This window comes from Rhinatrema bivittatum, chromosome 4 (assembly GCF_901001135.1).
Source record: "Rhinatrema bivittatum chromosome 4, aRhiBiv1.1, whole genome shotgun sequence".
In the NCBI taxonomy this organism is placed as follows: Eukaryota; Metazoa; Chordata; class Amphibia; order Gymnophiona; family Rhinatrematidae; genus Rhinatrema; species Rhinatrema bivittatum.
Genome location: NC_042618.1, coordinates 66,857,656 through 66,872,463, shown reverse-complemented (window position 1 = coordinate 66,872,463; position 14,808 = coordinate 66,857,656). Strand labels below are relative to the sequence as shown.

The following is a 14,808-nucleotide window of genomic DNA, read 5'->3' as shown; positions in this document are numbered from 1 at the left end:
CCTCTTTAGCTTATCCAGGTAGCGGTGCTATTGTACACATAACCCATACTAATGTTTTCCCATACACCAGACCAACCCAGATGCCTCGAACCCTTTTTTTCTTTTTGCTACCCAATAACTTAAATAACGCTTTTGTTCCCTTAATCTTCTTTGCCTTATCCTTCTTCTGTGCCCTTCACTGGTTCTCCCTACCTTCTGCGCCCTTCACTGGTTCTCCCTACCTTCTGCTCCCCCAATATCATCCCTTCTTAACTCCCCATAACCACTCACTTCACATACAAATTGCTGCCTGCAGCATTGGGCCCATAAAGGAACTCTCCCAGAGGAGACTGCTTGGTACCATGTTTAACTCCTCACATGAACTGAAACATGCACACATGGTCACACCTCATATACTCAAGAGTTAAGTTTTCAAAAGGAGTTTTCGCATGGGTAAATAAATGTTTACCCATGTGAAACTTTTGAAAATAGCCCTCAAATCAACGAGCTCCACTAGCTAGCAACACGTGTTGTGAAATCTGACCATAAGCACGCATGGCCTCATGGCTGAGCCCAGTGAGGCTCCTTAATGCCCCCAGACACAGGGGAAACATTGATAATGCAACTTTGTAAAACTCCAGATGGTACCAGAACTTAAGAGAATTTTTCCTGCTGCTGGATTTGCAAAACAAGCCTTCCCCACATGTTATTACCCCATGAATGGCCAGTATTGATAAGTGCCCTGAACTTTGTGAGGCCTGAAGGAATGTCAGCTAAAGGCCCAGCACACTGATCACTTAGAAAACAAGGCAGAGAAGCAGAAAGTTCTAGCCCTGCATCTGCAGTCTACCACTGGGATTCTTGTTTTCAGAAAACCTGCCATAGTGACTGCTTTTCTGACTACACACTACCTGTGATCATCCCAAGGGACAGTATAAGGACTCTTTACTTCACAAATTGGAAACCAGCTGGAACCAACATGCTACACAAAACAAATCTTATTCAGCCAATTTCACCCTATCACAAATATAAACCGAAATCCATACTAGAGAAAATGTCAGTAAAAGGAAGAATGCATTGATCTGTTCTACAAACCTGTGGTATTTAGAACATTAATTTTGACAAGGCCGGGTCCAGTGGGGGATGGGTAAAACTGCACTGTCACTTAGATAAAGCTAAAATCACATCAAGCCAAAAATGTTCTTTTGCCCCCTCCCCCCCCCCCCCATTTTGGCTATTTTGGCTGTTCGCACGGAGAGAAAATCCTAGCACATACATGAGGGCTTCATGAAACCCCACAAATAAGAAGGAAACCTGTCTCTCTGCTCCAGCTCCTCACCATTCCATCACTATCTGAAATGCCAGAGCCTGCCTTTCCCAAACCAGAAAAATCCACTTCTGCTACAAAAAAGGGGAAAAAAAATCCAGAGCACCAAACCCTCTACCGCAAGCTGCTTTGCATGTGCTCCGATTTTCTTGGCTTGCAGAAGAAAGGAAGCCGCTGTGTACGCAGCTCCTCTTTATGCTGCAACTCACCAACACATCAGCAAGCCCGATCTTCCTCCCCATGCTGGGGCCTAATGGTGGTAGGAGCTGTGCAGCGGGCCAGGGTATGCCAATGAGAAACCTTTGCTAGTGTGCCCTGCCCCCCAAAGTCATGTCTGTTAAAAAAAAAAAAAAAAAAAAGCCAGTTGGTGAACTTATCAGAAAAGCAGCACTACAAGTCCATGCATGGAGCCTGACCTAAGATGTTAACAGTTAGCAAAAGTAGCTCCTGTATTTCAAAATTACAAAAATTAGACTAGGCCATCCTCTCTTTAAAGCCTCAGCATTATGACAGATACAGGTCAAGGGACAATTAAACAATCAAAGAGGAGACAGCCAGATTTGAAAAACAGCTATACACATAATGAAACATAATAAAATGTCACTTTCTATTAGAAGAAAAAAAAGTATAAAAATATAAAAAAAAATACTAGAAAATAAAGAAAAGTAAGCAAGAGAACCAAGAATTAAGCAAAGATTTTGATGCTAGCTCAGTGGTTTCCAAATGTTCGACTGACCCCCACAGCTAGTCAGGTTATCTGCAGTGAATATGCTGAGATAAATGTGCATATACTGGGCCTCCAACTTATGCAGATATATCTCATGAATATTCATTATGAATAATCTGGACTGGCTTTCAGGTTCAATAGGTTTGTGAACCAATTCTGTTACTTTAAGCACTGCTTCATTGCTCTATACGTATGCTGATCAGCCATCATTCTGCTGCAGCCCCACATTTCTCTGGATGTTCACTGCTCAAGACAATGAGAGAACGACAACATGATAGAAAATCATTTGAGACTTGAAGGAACCTTTTCTCTAGGGCAAATGCAGAAAGAGAAAATACATAGCATAGGCGAGGGGTGGCCACCGCCGGTGCTGGAGAACCACAAACAGGCCATATTTTCAGGATATTCGCAATGAATATGCACGAGATAGATATACATCCATTGTATGCAAATCTTTCCCATACATGTTCATTGTGAATATCCTGAAAACCTGGCCTGTTTGTGACCCTCCAGGACTAGAGTTGGCCACCCCTGTCATAGGCCATGCTTACTCACTATGTACAGTACTTTCAAACTATAGGTTTTCATCATCTATACTAGCCTTATTGTGTTGAGGAGCAGGATCTCCTTGTGCACATGGAAAATATCAACATGCTGACATTTCACATTACAAAAAACATGAAAATGATCAAATGACATTATACTGGTATAGCTGTACCAAAACTGGATCATTTCTCAGCAGAGAATTCACCACAATTCATATGAAGCCTTCTGCTTCTTATTGGCTCTTATGAAGGAGTTGACCCTAGAACACATGCCCATGACTAAAAAATTAACTATTTTTGCCCCAGAGTGTTTATTTCTATGTACTGATCATGGCTTACAGGTAAGTTGTCTCGAAATGTTTCTTATGTATGCATTGTACATCAGCATATAAATTACTGATAATACCTGAAGTAGGCATTGCATCATTTTCAGAATGGAGGAAGGTATCTGGTAGGCAGAGAGCTGAGGAAACAGAATACAAAGGAAGTGACACAATTGCCTATTTTATATCCAACCTACTCTCTTGCCCACAAAATATATTATAAATATATCTTTTTTCCCTACCTTCCAGGAAGCATTCCTATTAGAAAACTAAAAAGTGATAGAAAATCTTTGCAACCCATCCATAGTTGAAGTTTGCTAGGTGTTACAATTTACTATGATAAAAGCAGTCTAATAGTGTACCTGAAAGAGAGAAAAACTAGTGAACTCTCTTTCTTAAGCAGTTCTGAAATCAGAAAGCTTAGAAGAGATGTCTGGAGGAGGGGTGATAAGGAATCTACAGAGAGGGTAGAAGACACTTTCTGTTTTAACCCCATGCACAGATTTCAGAAGCATGCTTTAGGGGATGCTCTGAATTTGTATTCAAGCTCTACCTTTCAGAGCCTTAAATACCTCTCTGATATAGCAATATAAATAAATGTCTTATGTCTGCGATGACCTCTGTGCCTTTTTATTTTTTTTAATATTAGTATATAAATGTTAACCTGTTGCAATACGCTTTGAGCTCACTAGTTGGAAAAGTATGAAATTAATATTCTAGTTCTTGTCACTATAATAATTTAAAGGGCTCTTTACATATGTGCTTTTGCAAAGATTATGCTTGCCATTTAGGTAGTACTGTACTTTAGAATTATCATCTCAAAATAGCCATGGCTCTATGCCTTCTATCTTCCCTTTTCCCCTAAATCTCCTTTTATTTACTTCCATCACATTTTTTTTAAATAAGAAAGATGTTCACATTCATTTCAATCATAATCCTTTTTTTTAAAACTAAATCTCTGCAAAAATCTTACTGAATTTGTTTGGACTGAATCAATGTATTTCTTGTAATATCAGCTACCCTTATCAGAAGGCATTTGGGGGGTGGGGGGGGGGGGGGCAGGTTATATCTACACAGAGGCAGTTGCTATGTTTAAACAAAAAGCACGGGGAGTAGCCTACATGGAGCAGCAATTACCACCCAAGCAAATTGCCAGACAGACTGGATGGATCATTTGGGTCTTTATCTGCTATCATTTACTACTTTAGTATGTTAATTCTTCTATTTGTTGAGATGACTAAATTACACAAAAACCTTTTAGCTGGATGGTCAAGTGCATAATATCCGAACATTACAGAATAATGTTGAAATTAACAGACACACTGGGCTGAGTGTTTATCAAAATCTGTTTTCCCTTTTCTGACTTGTAAGTAGCATGTCAGGTAGGACTAAACATACTAATTTCTCTAGTGTCACTGAATTACAATTGCAAAGGGAAAATCATTGAAAAATTGTAGCAAGTTTGGGCGAATCCAAGATGGCCACTCAATAGAACAAGCTTGGCGTCGGCTCTTTCGGCATTCAAATTTGTTTTTTCTTGCTGTAATTTTTCCTTATGATGGGAAGAAAGCGAAAGCCCAGGACAGAACCTTACCCCGCAGTTCCTCCGACCACTCCTTTCTCCGGCCCGATGGATGCCCACATTGTGTGCAGCAGCCTGATATTGGGGCTTCAGCCATTGGAGATTGGGGGAGGGGAATTTGAGTTCCCCTCTTTCCCAGGCTCTTGGTCACCACTCAGCCCCGGCGAGGGAACACCGCCGGATAATCCTGCCGCTATGAGAGGAGCCCTAGAGTGGAGGGAGACGCCACCAGACCAGAGTGCCGATGAGCTGAGCCCAGTGGGGCACAACAGGGCGGCAACAGCTGCAGTGAGCCCAGAGTTTCAGCAAGGGTGGTTCGGTATGGAAGGAGATGTATTGCTGGAAGGGAATGGTGGCAACGTTGGGGAGCCCTTCTCTTTGAGAATGCCTATTGTGAAAAGACCCACAGTATTCTCCCTTGAGACAATCTGGGAAGCCATTGTGGAAATGAGAAGTTCTATTTTGCAACAATTATCACCAGTTATTGCTAAATCTAAGGAGATGGAAGAAAAAATTGTGATGCTAATACAAAATTAGAACTGGAACAACAAGTCACTTCTATAAGAGATCAAGTAAATGGAATACAGCAAGTACAGCCAGTAATGACTAAAGAAAGAAATAATTTGGCTTTGAAAAATGAAAACCTGGAAAATATGGTAAAGAACAGAAATTTTAGATTTATTAACTTTCCTCAAATACCCCTAACCCCTCTGTTGCATCTGGTCACAGACGGCTGCGACCGCTCTGCCTTACCTCTTTCTCTCTCCTTGGGAAAGATGGCTGCCTCCGGTGCTGAATGCCAAGGATCTCAGAGTCTCCAACCTAGCATGGGCGTTCCAGTCCTCCATGCTCACTCCCGTGGCCTCCTAGGGCATGCGCGCGCACATCTACGCTCAAATACACATGGCGGGAACCTCAGGGGCGGCCCCATCACATGACGTCAATACCTCCGGGTATATCAAGCCTCCGCTTCGCTACCACCTTTGAGTTAGCAAGGACTTCAGTTTAGCTACTCTGACCGCTCTAAGCTGCATGCTTAGACGCTGCTTTCACTCCAAGGGCCTTGCTCCTCTAGAAGCTCTAGACACCTGCTCCTGGGGGGGTCTCTCGCTTCCTACTACCCTTCAGGGTCTCTACTAAGACAACCGCTCCTCGGGGGTCTTTTTCTCTCTTCTTCATTTCAGGATATTGGACTATCAGGTACTCGCTCCTCGAAGGCCTACCAGCCTGTATCCTGCACCACAGACCTTCGATCCCACTATTTCATCATCAGAAAGACGCCTACATTCTTGCGAGTACCTCTACGATCTGGTGCTCCAGCTCCACCCACCAGCCGCAGCGTTACCCGCACTGTGGGCTCCCGCCTATCGTGAACATCTGGGTGAGATTATACATCCGAGCCTGTTGAATGTATTGGCACCTCGTGGATCTCAATGCCTTACCTTCCTGCCTACATCATCTATCTACAGCAGTACAATAAAGCCCTCCATCCATACTGTGTCTGCTATCTGATTCAGCCTATCGCTGTGGTTCCCCACGGGGCCCCTCCCCATGGGCGGAATCATCTCCACAGCGACCAAGGGTCCACAATGCCACAAACACAACACCCTCCTAGGGAATTGTTTAGGAGGTATCTTATGGAAATTCTCCAGGTCTCAGAAAATACGATTCCACCAATATCCAAGATTTTTTTACTTGCCAAAGTTCAGAAGACGGGAAGAACAAGGTGAAGGAATAGTACTGTTGATACCGGTTCCTGAACCAAGTATGACTATTTCTGCAGTACTGGAGATGTCCGACTCAGAGCTAGCTGTTCCAGCCACACCTATAGTGACTTTAGCACTTGAACCAGACAAGGAATGGCTAATGAGACTCTGTTTCAGACCCAGGACTAAGTCTTTTCTACAATGCAAAGTCAGAGTTTTCCCTGATGTCCCACGAGAGACTCAAAAAAGAAGAAAATCTTTTCTCCTGCTAAGGCCGCAGGTTTTGCAAATTGGAGGTGTTTTCTTTTTAAAGTTTCCATGCAAGTATATGAATAATACATTTGTGTTCTATGATCCCCCACAGTTAACCCAGTTTTTAATTGGGAAAACCCCAGTGTCGCCAGTAATACCCAGCTCTAATACATAATGTTCCCTATAGATAAAATATGGTAGCTGTTATGTCTATTGAGATTTCTTGGAGGGGAAAAAAAAGGAATTTGCTTTAGGTTGGGGTTAGGTCTGCTCCCCATATATGAGGACTTATATATTACTTACTCCTACACAACAGTTTAAAAAATCACTAAAAACCTACTTATTTCAGAAAGCATATAGTTTATTCTCTAACTCATAAAATTAACATTCACTTATCTCCCACATTGTCACTATCTACCTTCAAACAGACAATATCCATAAGAAATAATACTTACATTCAATCCAATTTTACTGTTTAAAGTCGTAGGGCATGAATGTTTATTGTGCTATTATTTTAATGTTAGTTTTAATTTGTCTTATTTTTTTTAAGTTTATTCATTATGTATGTTTGGTTGTAAACCGTTTTGATTAATTCTTTTGAATTGTAAAGGCGATATATAAGCATTTTTAAATAAAATAAAATAAAATAAATTAAGAAAGGAATGATGTTTGCTTTGGTTATTACTTTTGTAAGTTTAATTAATCCTATTCTTGATATTTCTGTTCAAGATTTGTATCTTGTAATATTGGAAAATGCATAAATAAAAAATTTAAAAAATTAAAAAAAAGAAAAATTGTAGCAAGTTATGGCTGGGTTTCTGAGAGGCTCAAATGATAAGGCCTATGTAGTAAATGGTGTTTGTGTTCACAAATGCGATAAATGCACACTAACATGCAATATTTTGCATTTGTGAATTCGTAGGCAAAATATGTGCAACATAGGTCATGAGCTAAAGAATCAGGAAAAAGGTAAAGACAAGGTTTTTAGCTCAGACTTTTAAAGGACAGATTATGAGAATTACCTGTCTGTCATTTTTAGGATTTTAATCATTGGTTTATTTGATTTTTACAATACATTTTGTCCTTTTTTTTGTTTCTTTATGTGTTATTATGAATATATTTTATTAATTATACATGTATTTTTTATGTAAACTGCTGGGATCTGTTAACTTTGTGGTATATCAAGTATAAACATAAATAGTTCATTACCTATGTTTGCAATGTTAATTTTTGTGCTTTAAAACAGAGAATCACCTTTTCACAATAAACTTTTTGTCCACAATTCTGCATAAAATTTAGTGCTTAAAATTAACTCAAATCTAATTTGCATATCATGTAAGTGGTCCATTATCATGAGAAAAATATTGCATGTTAATGGCCTATTTCCACTATCTGCAATGTGTGTTAATACATTGGCCTCTAAATCTATTGTCGCTGGATGCACTGTGCTGTTAGGCATCACAGCAGCCATAGTAAAAACAAAAAAAATCTTTAAAGGCTGCATTTTTCCAGTACATAACATAGTATAAACCAAAATCAATGTATATCCATACAATATAACACTTCAATATGCATGCCATAAAAGAACATTTTATTACATACCAAAAGGATTTTTTGTGCTCAAACAGCAAAACACAGTATATTCCATTACAATGAAATAGTAAGCCATATTAAGACTTTCAAATACTTGGTTTTCTTAGAAGTAAATTAATATTTATTCATATCAAGATTTTCTGCAAAAAATGTAAAATATTTTGAAAACTTTCTGCTTATGGTGCCTTTTTTTTTTTTTTAAACTACATATACTGTGCAAAGAGCTTTAAACCAAAGCAATCATCAACTATACAGAACAAGTTAATTCATCTTCCTCCAAGGAACCACAAACTGAACTCATTCAGTTCATCATCCCAGATTCTTTCAGAAAGAATGTAACTATGATACATTCCGTTATTTACAATGTAGGAAGCTAAAGATGTTCACAGGTTCCTTTAATTTTGGGAAAGGGGCTGGGTTGTGTGCGTCTGACACAAAAACAATTCCTGGATTAAGCTGTCACATTACAGAATATCACTTTATATACAGAGACTGTAGAAAATAAGCATACCTTTCATAGCTGTAGTGTGGGAGGGGAAAGGGGTGAACAATTATGATTTTTTAAAACCTTTTAGAATAGGATAGATATTTTCAAATGCTTCATATATCTCAGAACGCTCTTTGGCACCTGTAAAGAAAAGAAACAGTTCAGCATTAGTACCGATTTGCAATGCTAGAGGTTAACAATCAAAATCATAAAAGTAAATTAAATACAAAATCCTAGACTATTTCTAATAGCACTTATCCAGTGATGTTACTAATTAACAATTAAAAATAATTGAAACCAACCTTGCTGCTAACTATAGAAACATTTTGCTTGTGTTTTTTACTCCATTCTATGTTCCTAGCTGTCTAGAATCCAGAACATAAAGGCAATGGGCCAGAGTGCATGGAGCAGCTGCCCTTAAATGGCGCTGTGCTACCGGCCCCTTCCCCCTTCCCCCATCGTCCTTTGTTCAGTGGTAGTTTTCCCAGTGGGATTCAAGAGTTCAGCTCTGCCCGTTGTGGCCAACCTTATGTAACCCTTTTTTCGGGAGTAGTAACTCCCTCAAGGCACACATCTAATTTATAACCTTCTGGGCTGCTCTGACTGACTCCTTCCCAAGCTTGACTCTTGATCCCTTGGGGGGAGGGGGGGGGGAGGAATTCTTTTTATGGGGGAGACTATCATCTATGGTCCAGATAGTGGTATGTGATCCTGTGTATATGATGGTAGCTGTGACATCCCCAGGAGGGAGATGCTGTGAAAGAACAGGCAGGACCAGGAATTGGGTGTTATTTAAAATTTACTGATTAGATTTTAAAGTCCATCTTTAAATACTTGTGCAGTTGTAGCTGAATTTGTTACAGGTAGGGTGTTTCACTCTGAGTAGGTGTCCTTTCTATCAGCAGACTGGTCGAGCTTCCCAATTGCACTAAAGCTCTCCCAGCAGCCTATCCTGGATTCCTAGGTGAGCCGTCCCCTTCTAGCATAGCAAAATTCTACCTTAGGCTCCAGTGTCTTCCCGAACACCCAGCCCTGTATTCTGGTCCCACGTTGTTGGAGATCCAGGTGGGGTCTCCAGGTTCTTACTTGATTCCTTTAGCTCTTCTGAAAGGTGATTCATCGGGTTGAAGAGTCTGAGGGTGGGAACCTGCTGATCCAGCCAAGCTCCCAATGAGGAGAGGAGACCAAAAGCCTCTTCACAAACAAAGGGTTATACCTTCTTCTACAAAAGCATTCCTAAACTGGACTTCTGCTCTCACAGGTACTTGCCACATTCATGGCGAGAATGGGCTCACTGGTCTTCAGCCCCTGCACTCTGGGTGCAGCCTGCGAGGATGACCTTCCCCAAAAGAGCAGTTCTTCCAGTCTTCACGCATCTCAAACAGCCAAGCCTGTTACAGGTGCTTGCCGCATTCAGGGAGTGAATGGGCTCACTGGTCTTCAGTCAAGGAGTGCAAGTTCCAAAAGGATCCAGGCCAAAATGATATCCTTATTGTAACAAAATACCTAGGATTCCACTGGCAGGTTATACACAGTGAATCCTTCTCCAAAAAGGGAAACTGGTGAGTCAGGGAGGACTCACCAGGGAGGGAAAAAATCTACATCTTGTCTCTTCGGTGACTCTAGCCACAAAATGGCTGGTTATAAAGGGCATGAGCAACCAACCCCGGCTCTCCAAGTGGGAAGAGGGGATGGATAGCTCAAGATGTTTAAGAGAAGAAAAATGGAACAAAGGCATATGGTGATGGCCTGGGGAGGGGGTGGGGGGTCCGGTCACACTTTTATGGTGGGGGCCCCCAATAGCAGAGGTCAGCGGCTTTGCTGGTCCCATGGCAGACAGACTATCCAAAAATGATGTGATTTTGAGAGAGTTTTTGGCTTGGTATTGTTTAATATATTGTTTTCTTAATAAAAACCAGGCCTCTGTTTTTATTAATTCCACTTATGTTGTATTGTCTTTCTACTCATGTCCCAACCAAGGTGGGTAATACTTTACAACGTATTTTAAAGAAACTGTTGAAATATGATGTACTCTATCTATGAATTTCTAAACAACATCATATGAAGCCAACTAACTTTGCCAGTGCCAAAGTAGTATTGTACTTTAATGAGACCTCATATGTGTGGCGGGCTATTCAAACACAAGCCCTGCTGCCACTGTTAGAAATAAATGCGGTGATCGGGATAACTTGTGCACCGTCTTAGTGTTATAATCATTGGTCTCACAATAGAAAGAATATGTAACCGTGAACTTGTAACAGTTTACAAAGCAGTGGGTTATTGGTAGTAAGTTATTTTTGCACTTATCGTAGCATGGTGTTGCAGGTGGGGTAAAACACTGGCTCCCTACACACCTGCCCCCAACCAAGGTGGGGGCAAGTGTGTAGGCAGATGGGCTTTGGTGTCATGGCATTTATGTAAAAACCTGCCATACCAACTCAGTATTAACAGACCACAACTCAAACAGCTACATGCAGTCTATGAAAAGGCAGCAATGCAAATATTGCAGTGTGCCCTAGAACACTAATAAACCTCCTATAAGGAGAGGTGAACTGGAAAAAGAAGAAGCTTAACTGCTACACATCCATACATACAAAATACCTCATCTCAGTCACAAATGCAAAAACCAGACCCTAACCAAATACAGAATAAATAATAATTATAGACTAGAAACAGAAAGATCAGCCAAAAACTGAACTGGAAACCCCAAGAAGCCAGACTCTGTATGTAATGAACACTGGAAAAATAGCAATAGAAATGCATTTCCTCCAGTGCTGTGCAAAATACAAAGATCAGAGATGCACATTTCCAAAAGCTGACAGAGAAAATCAAAGACATCTCACAAAAGAATAAGTAAAAAACAAAAAAACAAACAAAAACACACATACACACACACACCCCTTGTATAATCCTAGGGGAAAAAGAAGAAATAGCAGTTCTAGCAGCAAAATGTTATATCCTGCCCCCAGGCCAGAAATGAAAATTGACCAAGGACAATGTGACCAACACCAAAATCTGAGTTTTGACCCTGTTGTACCTTCTGTAGCTTGTAATTTAACTGTTTTGTCATTTTTGTCTTTCTTCCTCTTATTTTAATCGTTATATTTACTACTTGGGCAACAGATGTAAAATTGTCATGTCAACAAAATTATTGGAACTGCATCAAGATGCAACACTATCAGAGAGTTGGGGGTGTAAAATAAACACATCTTGGAGTCAGATATGTTTCTTGTGTTACATTTTTAATGGTTCAATCTTCACCCCATGGTTACAACTTTAGTCAAAGCACATCCCTTTACCCATTGGGAAACCACACAGCTTTTGCCATCACCTGCAACAAAAGGAAAATTAATCAGCTTAGCAACATCTTGCTTGGGTCTCAATCATCCTTCTCTAGATCTATACTAGTGTCTCTCTCTTCTGCTCACCTGTCCATGTCCTTTTCTCTCAGTTACTGGAGTGCTACTGTTTTACATGGTACACCAGCATTGTTAGACTTGTGCTGAAGGGCCCAGGATAAAAACATGATCTCTTTTCTTCCAGCAGTATCTGTCAATGGGTTAACCCATAACCTTAGGACAATAATTTGAATTGTGCTATTGTGTACATAAGAACATAAGAAATTGCCATGCGGGGTCAGACCAAGGGTCCATCAAGGCCAGCATCCTGTTTCCAACAGAGGCCAAACCAGGCCACAAGAACCTGGCAATTACCCAAACACTAAGAAGATCCCATGCTACTGATGCAATTAATAGCAGTGGTTATTCCCTAAGTAAATTTGATTAATAGCTGTTAATGGACTTCTCCTCCAAGAACTTATCCAAACCTTTTTTGAACCCAGCTACACTAACTGCACTAACCACATCCTCTGGCAACAAATTCCAGAGCTTTATTGTGCATTGAGTGAAAAAGAATTTTCTCCGATTAGTCTTAAATATGCTACTTGCTAACTTCATGGAATGCCCCCTAGTCCTTCTATTATTCGTAAGTGTAAACGAGTCACATCTACTCATTCAAGACCTCTCATGATCTTAAAGACCTCTATCATATCCCCCCTCAGTTGAACAGCTCTAACCTCTTCAGCCTTTCCTCATAGGGGAGCTGTCCCATCCCCTTTATCATTTTGGTTGCCCTTCTCTGTACCTTCCCCATCGCAACTATATCTTTTTTGAGATGCGGCGACCAGAATTGTACACAGTATCCAAGGTGCGGTCTCACCATGGAGCGATAGAGGCATTATGACATTTTCCGTTTTATTAACCATTCCCTTCCTAATAATTCCGAACATTCTGCTTGCTTTTTTGACTGCTGCAGCACACTGAGCCGATGATTTTAAAGTATTATCCACTATGATGCCTAGATCGCTGCCCTTTCAGTGCTCTCTTTTTTACCACCTCAACTGGACTCTATTCAACCAACACTAATCACATCTCAACTATTTACCAAGCAATCCTATTATTTGCAGCTTCTCTCCTGATATCACTCTCACAAAATACTGTTTTAAAATAAGCATTTCAATCATTAAGTATGGATTCAACTAATAAACTCCAAAATCAAAATAAAATAACCACGATCCCAATAAAACAACCAATGCAAAAGAAACACACACACTTCAAAATCCTCACTATTAAAAAAAAACCCACAACTTTCAAACATCTCAAACACGTACATCCAATACTCAAATTATATCCTACTTTCATTTATACTAGTCAACGCACGCTCTATAGTTAAGAAAATTCCTTTATTCAATGACATGCTTAATGATTATAAACCAGATTTCATTGCAATAACAGAAACCTGGCTTAAAAACACCGATACAGTACTTATCAACCAATTAGATAATAAAGAATACAACATATTCTCAAGTCCCAGAAAAAGAAAAAAAGGAGATGGTTTAATGTTAATCTCCAAAAAAGAGCTACATCTGACACTTCGTCCAACAAACATAACTGCATCCTTTGAAATCACATTTGATTCCGTTAAACTTCAAATTTGCCTTGGCTATTGCACACAAGGATTGCTCGATAAAAATTGCTCACCATTAATTGAATACATTATGAATAATATTTCGCTTAACAAACCCATCATCATCCTGGGTGATTTCAACATTCACTTTGACTTAAGCAACCACTCAAAAACTTGCCAAACCATCATTGATGCACTAGGATTACTGCAACTAAAACAAATAGTTGATACTCCAACCCACAAAGCAGGTCATACCATTGACCTCATATTCGTCAATACTAATGACTGGTGTACTCTCTCAACCCCACATCACAGAAATACCTTGGTCTGATCATCACCTAATCCAAGCATCCCTGACTTCTAATTCCATCCTTAATCCTCCTTGAAATTCACAAAATAAAATTACATATCGCCCCCATTCAACACTGAACTCCTCCAAGAAACCCTTCAAAAGGAGCTGACTAATATTAATCTAATTCTGATGAAGTCATATCATCATGGTTAATGATCACTAAAAATGTAGCTGATAACATCACTCCAATCATAACTAAATCAATAAAACCTTCAAAACACAATAATCCATGGTATAATGAGAGCATTAGAGCATCTAAATGAATACTCAGGAAAAAGAATGGAGACGAAACAAAACCTCAGTCACTCTAAACAAATACCGAACATATCTAGCACAATATAAATATTCCATCAATAATGCAAAAAAAGAATTTAAAAAAAAAAAAATTAACAAATTTCATCACAACCCCAGAATGCTCTTCTCAATTGTACAATACCTCACAAAGACAACTCAGAAAGCTACTTCCACATTATACAAAAGCGACGATTTTGCTGAATTCTTTAACAAAATACTAAGCCTAATTCAATCCAACTTCGTCGATAACACCCAATCCATAAATCTAAACACTAAAGTAAAATCAAAATGGACCAACTTAGACACCTCATCCACCATCCAGATCCAACTAATCATCATGAAAATTAATCCTGCCAACCACCCTCTGGATAGCATCCACATAACAAGCCTGAAGACAATCAAACCTACTATAACAAAATTAATCACCAAGATCATCAATCTATCTCTTACTGAAGGAAGCTACCCCAATTGTCTCAAATCAGCTATAATCAAACCTATATTAAAAAAGAATAACCTCGACCCAAATATCCTATCAAATTACCGCCCAATTTCTAACCTACCCTTCCATAGGCAAAATCATCGAAAAAGTAGTTCACTCACAACTTGACGAATACCTGGAATCAAACAACATCCTATCTCCAAACCAATATGGTTTCAGAAAAAAATATCAATACTA

At 39.7% G+C, this 14,808-nt stretch overlaps 2 protein-coding genes across 3 annotated transcripts in view; both read right to left on the bottom strand.

The window, feature by feature from the left end:
* Positions 1-3,041, bottom strand: part of ATG14 (autophagy related 14) — a 59,004-nt gene extending 55,963 nt beyond the window's left edge. The window contains exon 1 of the mRNA XM_029598261.1: positions 2,985-3,041. The gene's annotated coding sequence lies outside the window, so the exon portion shown is untranslated. The remainder of the gene's footprint in view (positions 1-2,984) is intronic.
* A 4,970-nt stretch (positions 3,042-8,011) lies between these two features.
* Positions 8,012-14,808, bottom strand: part of TBPL2 (TATA-box binding protein like 2) — a 68,791-nt gene continuing 61,994 nt past the window's right edge. For both annotated transcript variants that reach the window (XM_029598262.1, XM_029598263.1), the window contains exon 7: positions 8,012-8,662. In XM_029598262.1, coding sequence (XP_029454122.1) covers positions 8,586-8,662 — 77 coding nt within the window. In that variant the 3' untranslated portion in view covers positions 8,012-8,585. The remainder of the gene's footprint in view (positions 8,663-14,808) is intronic.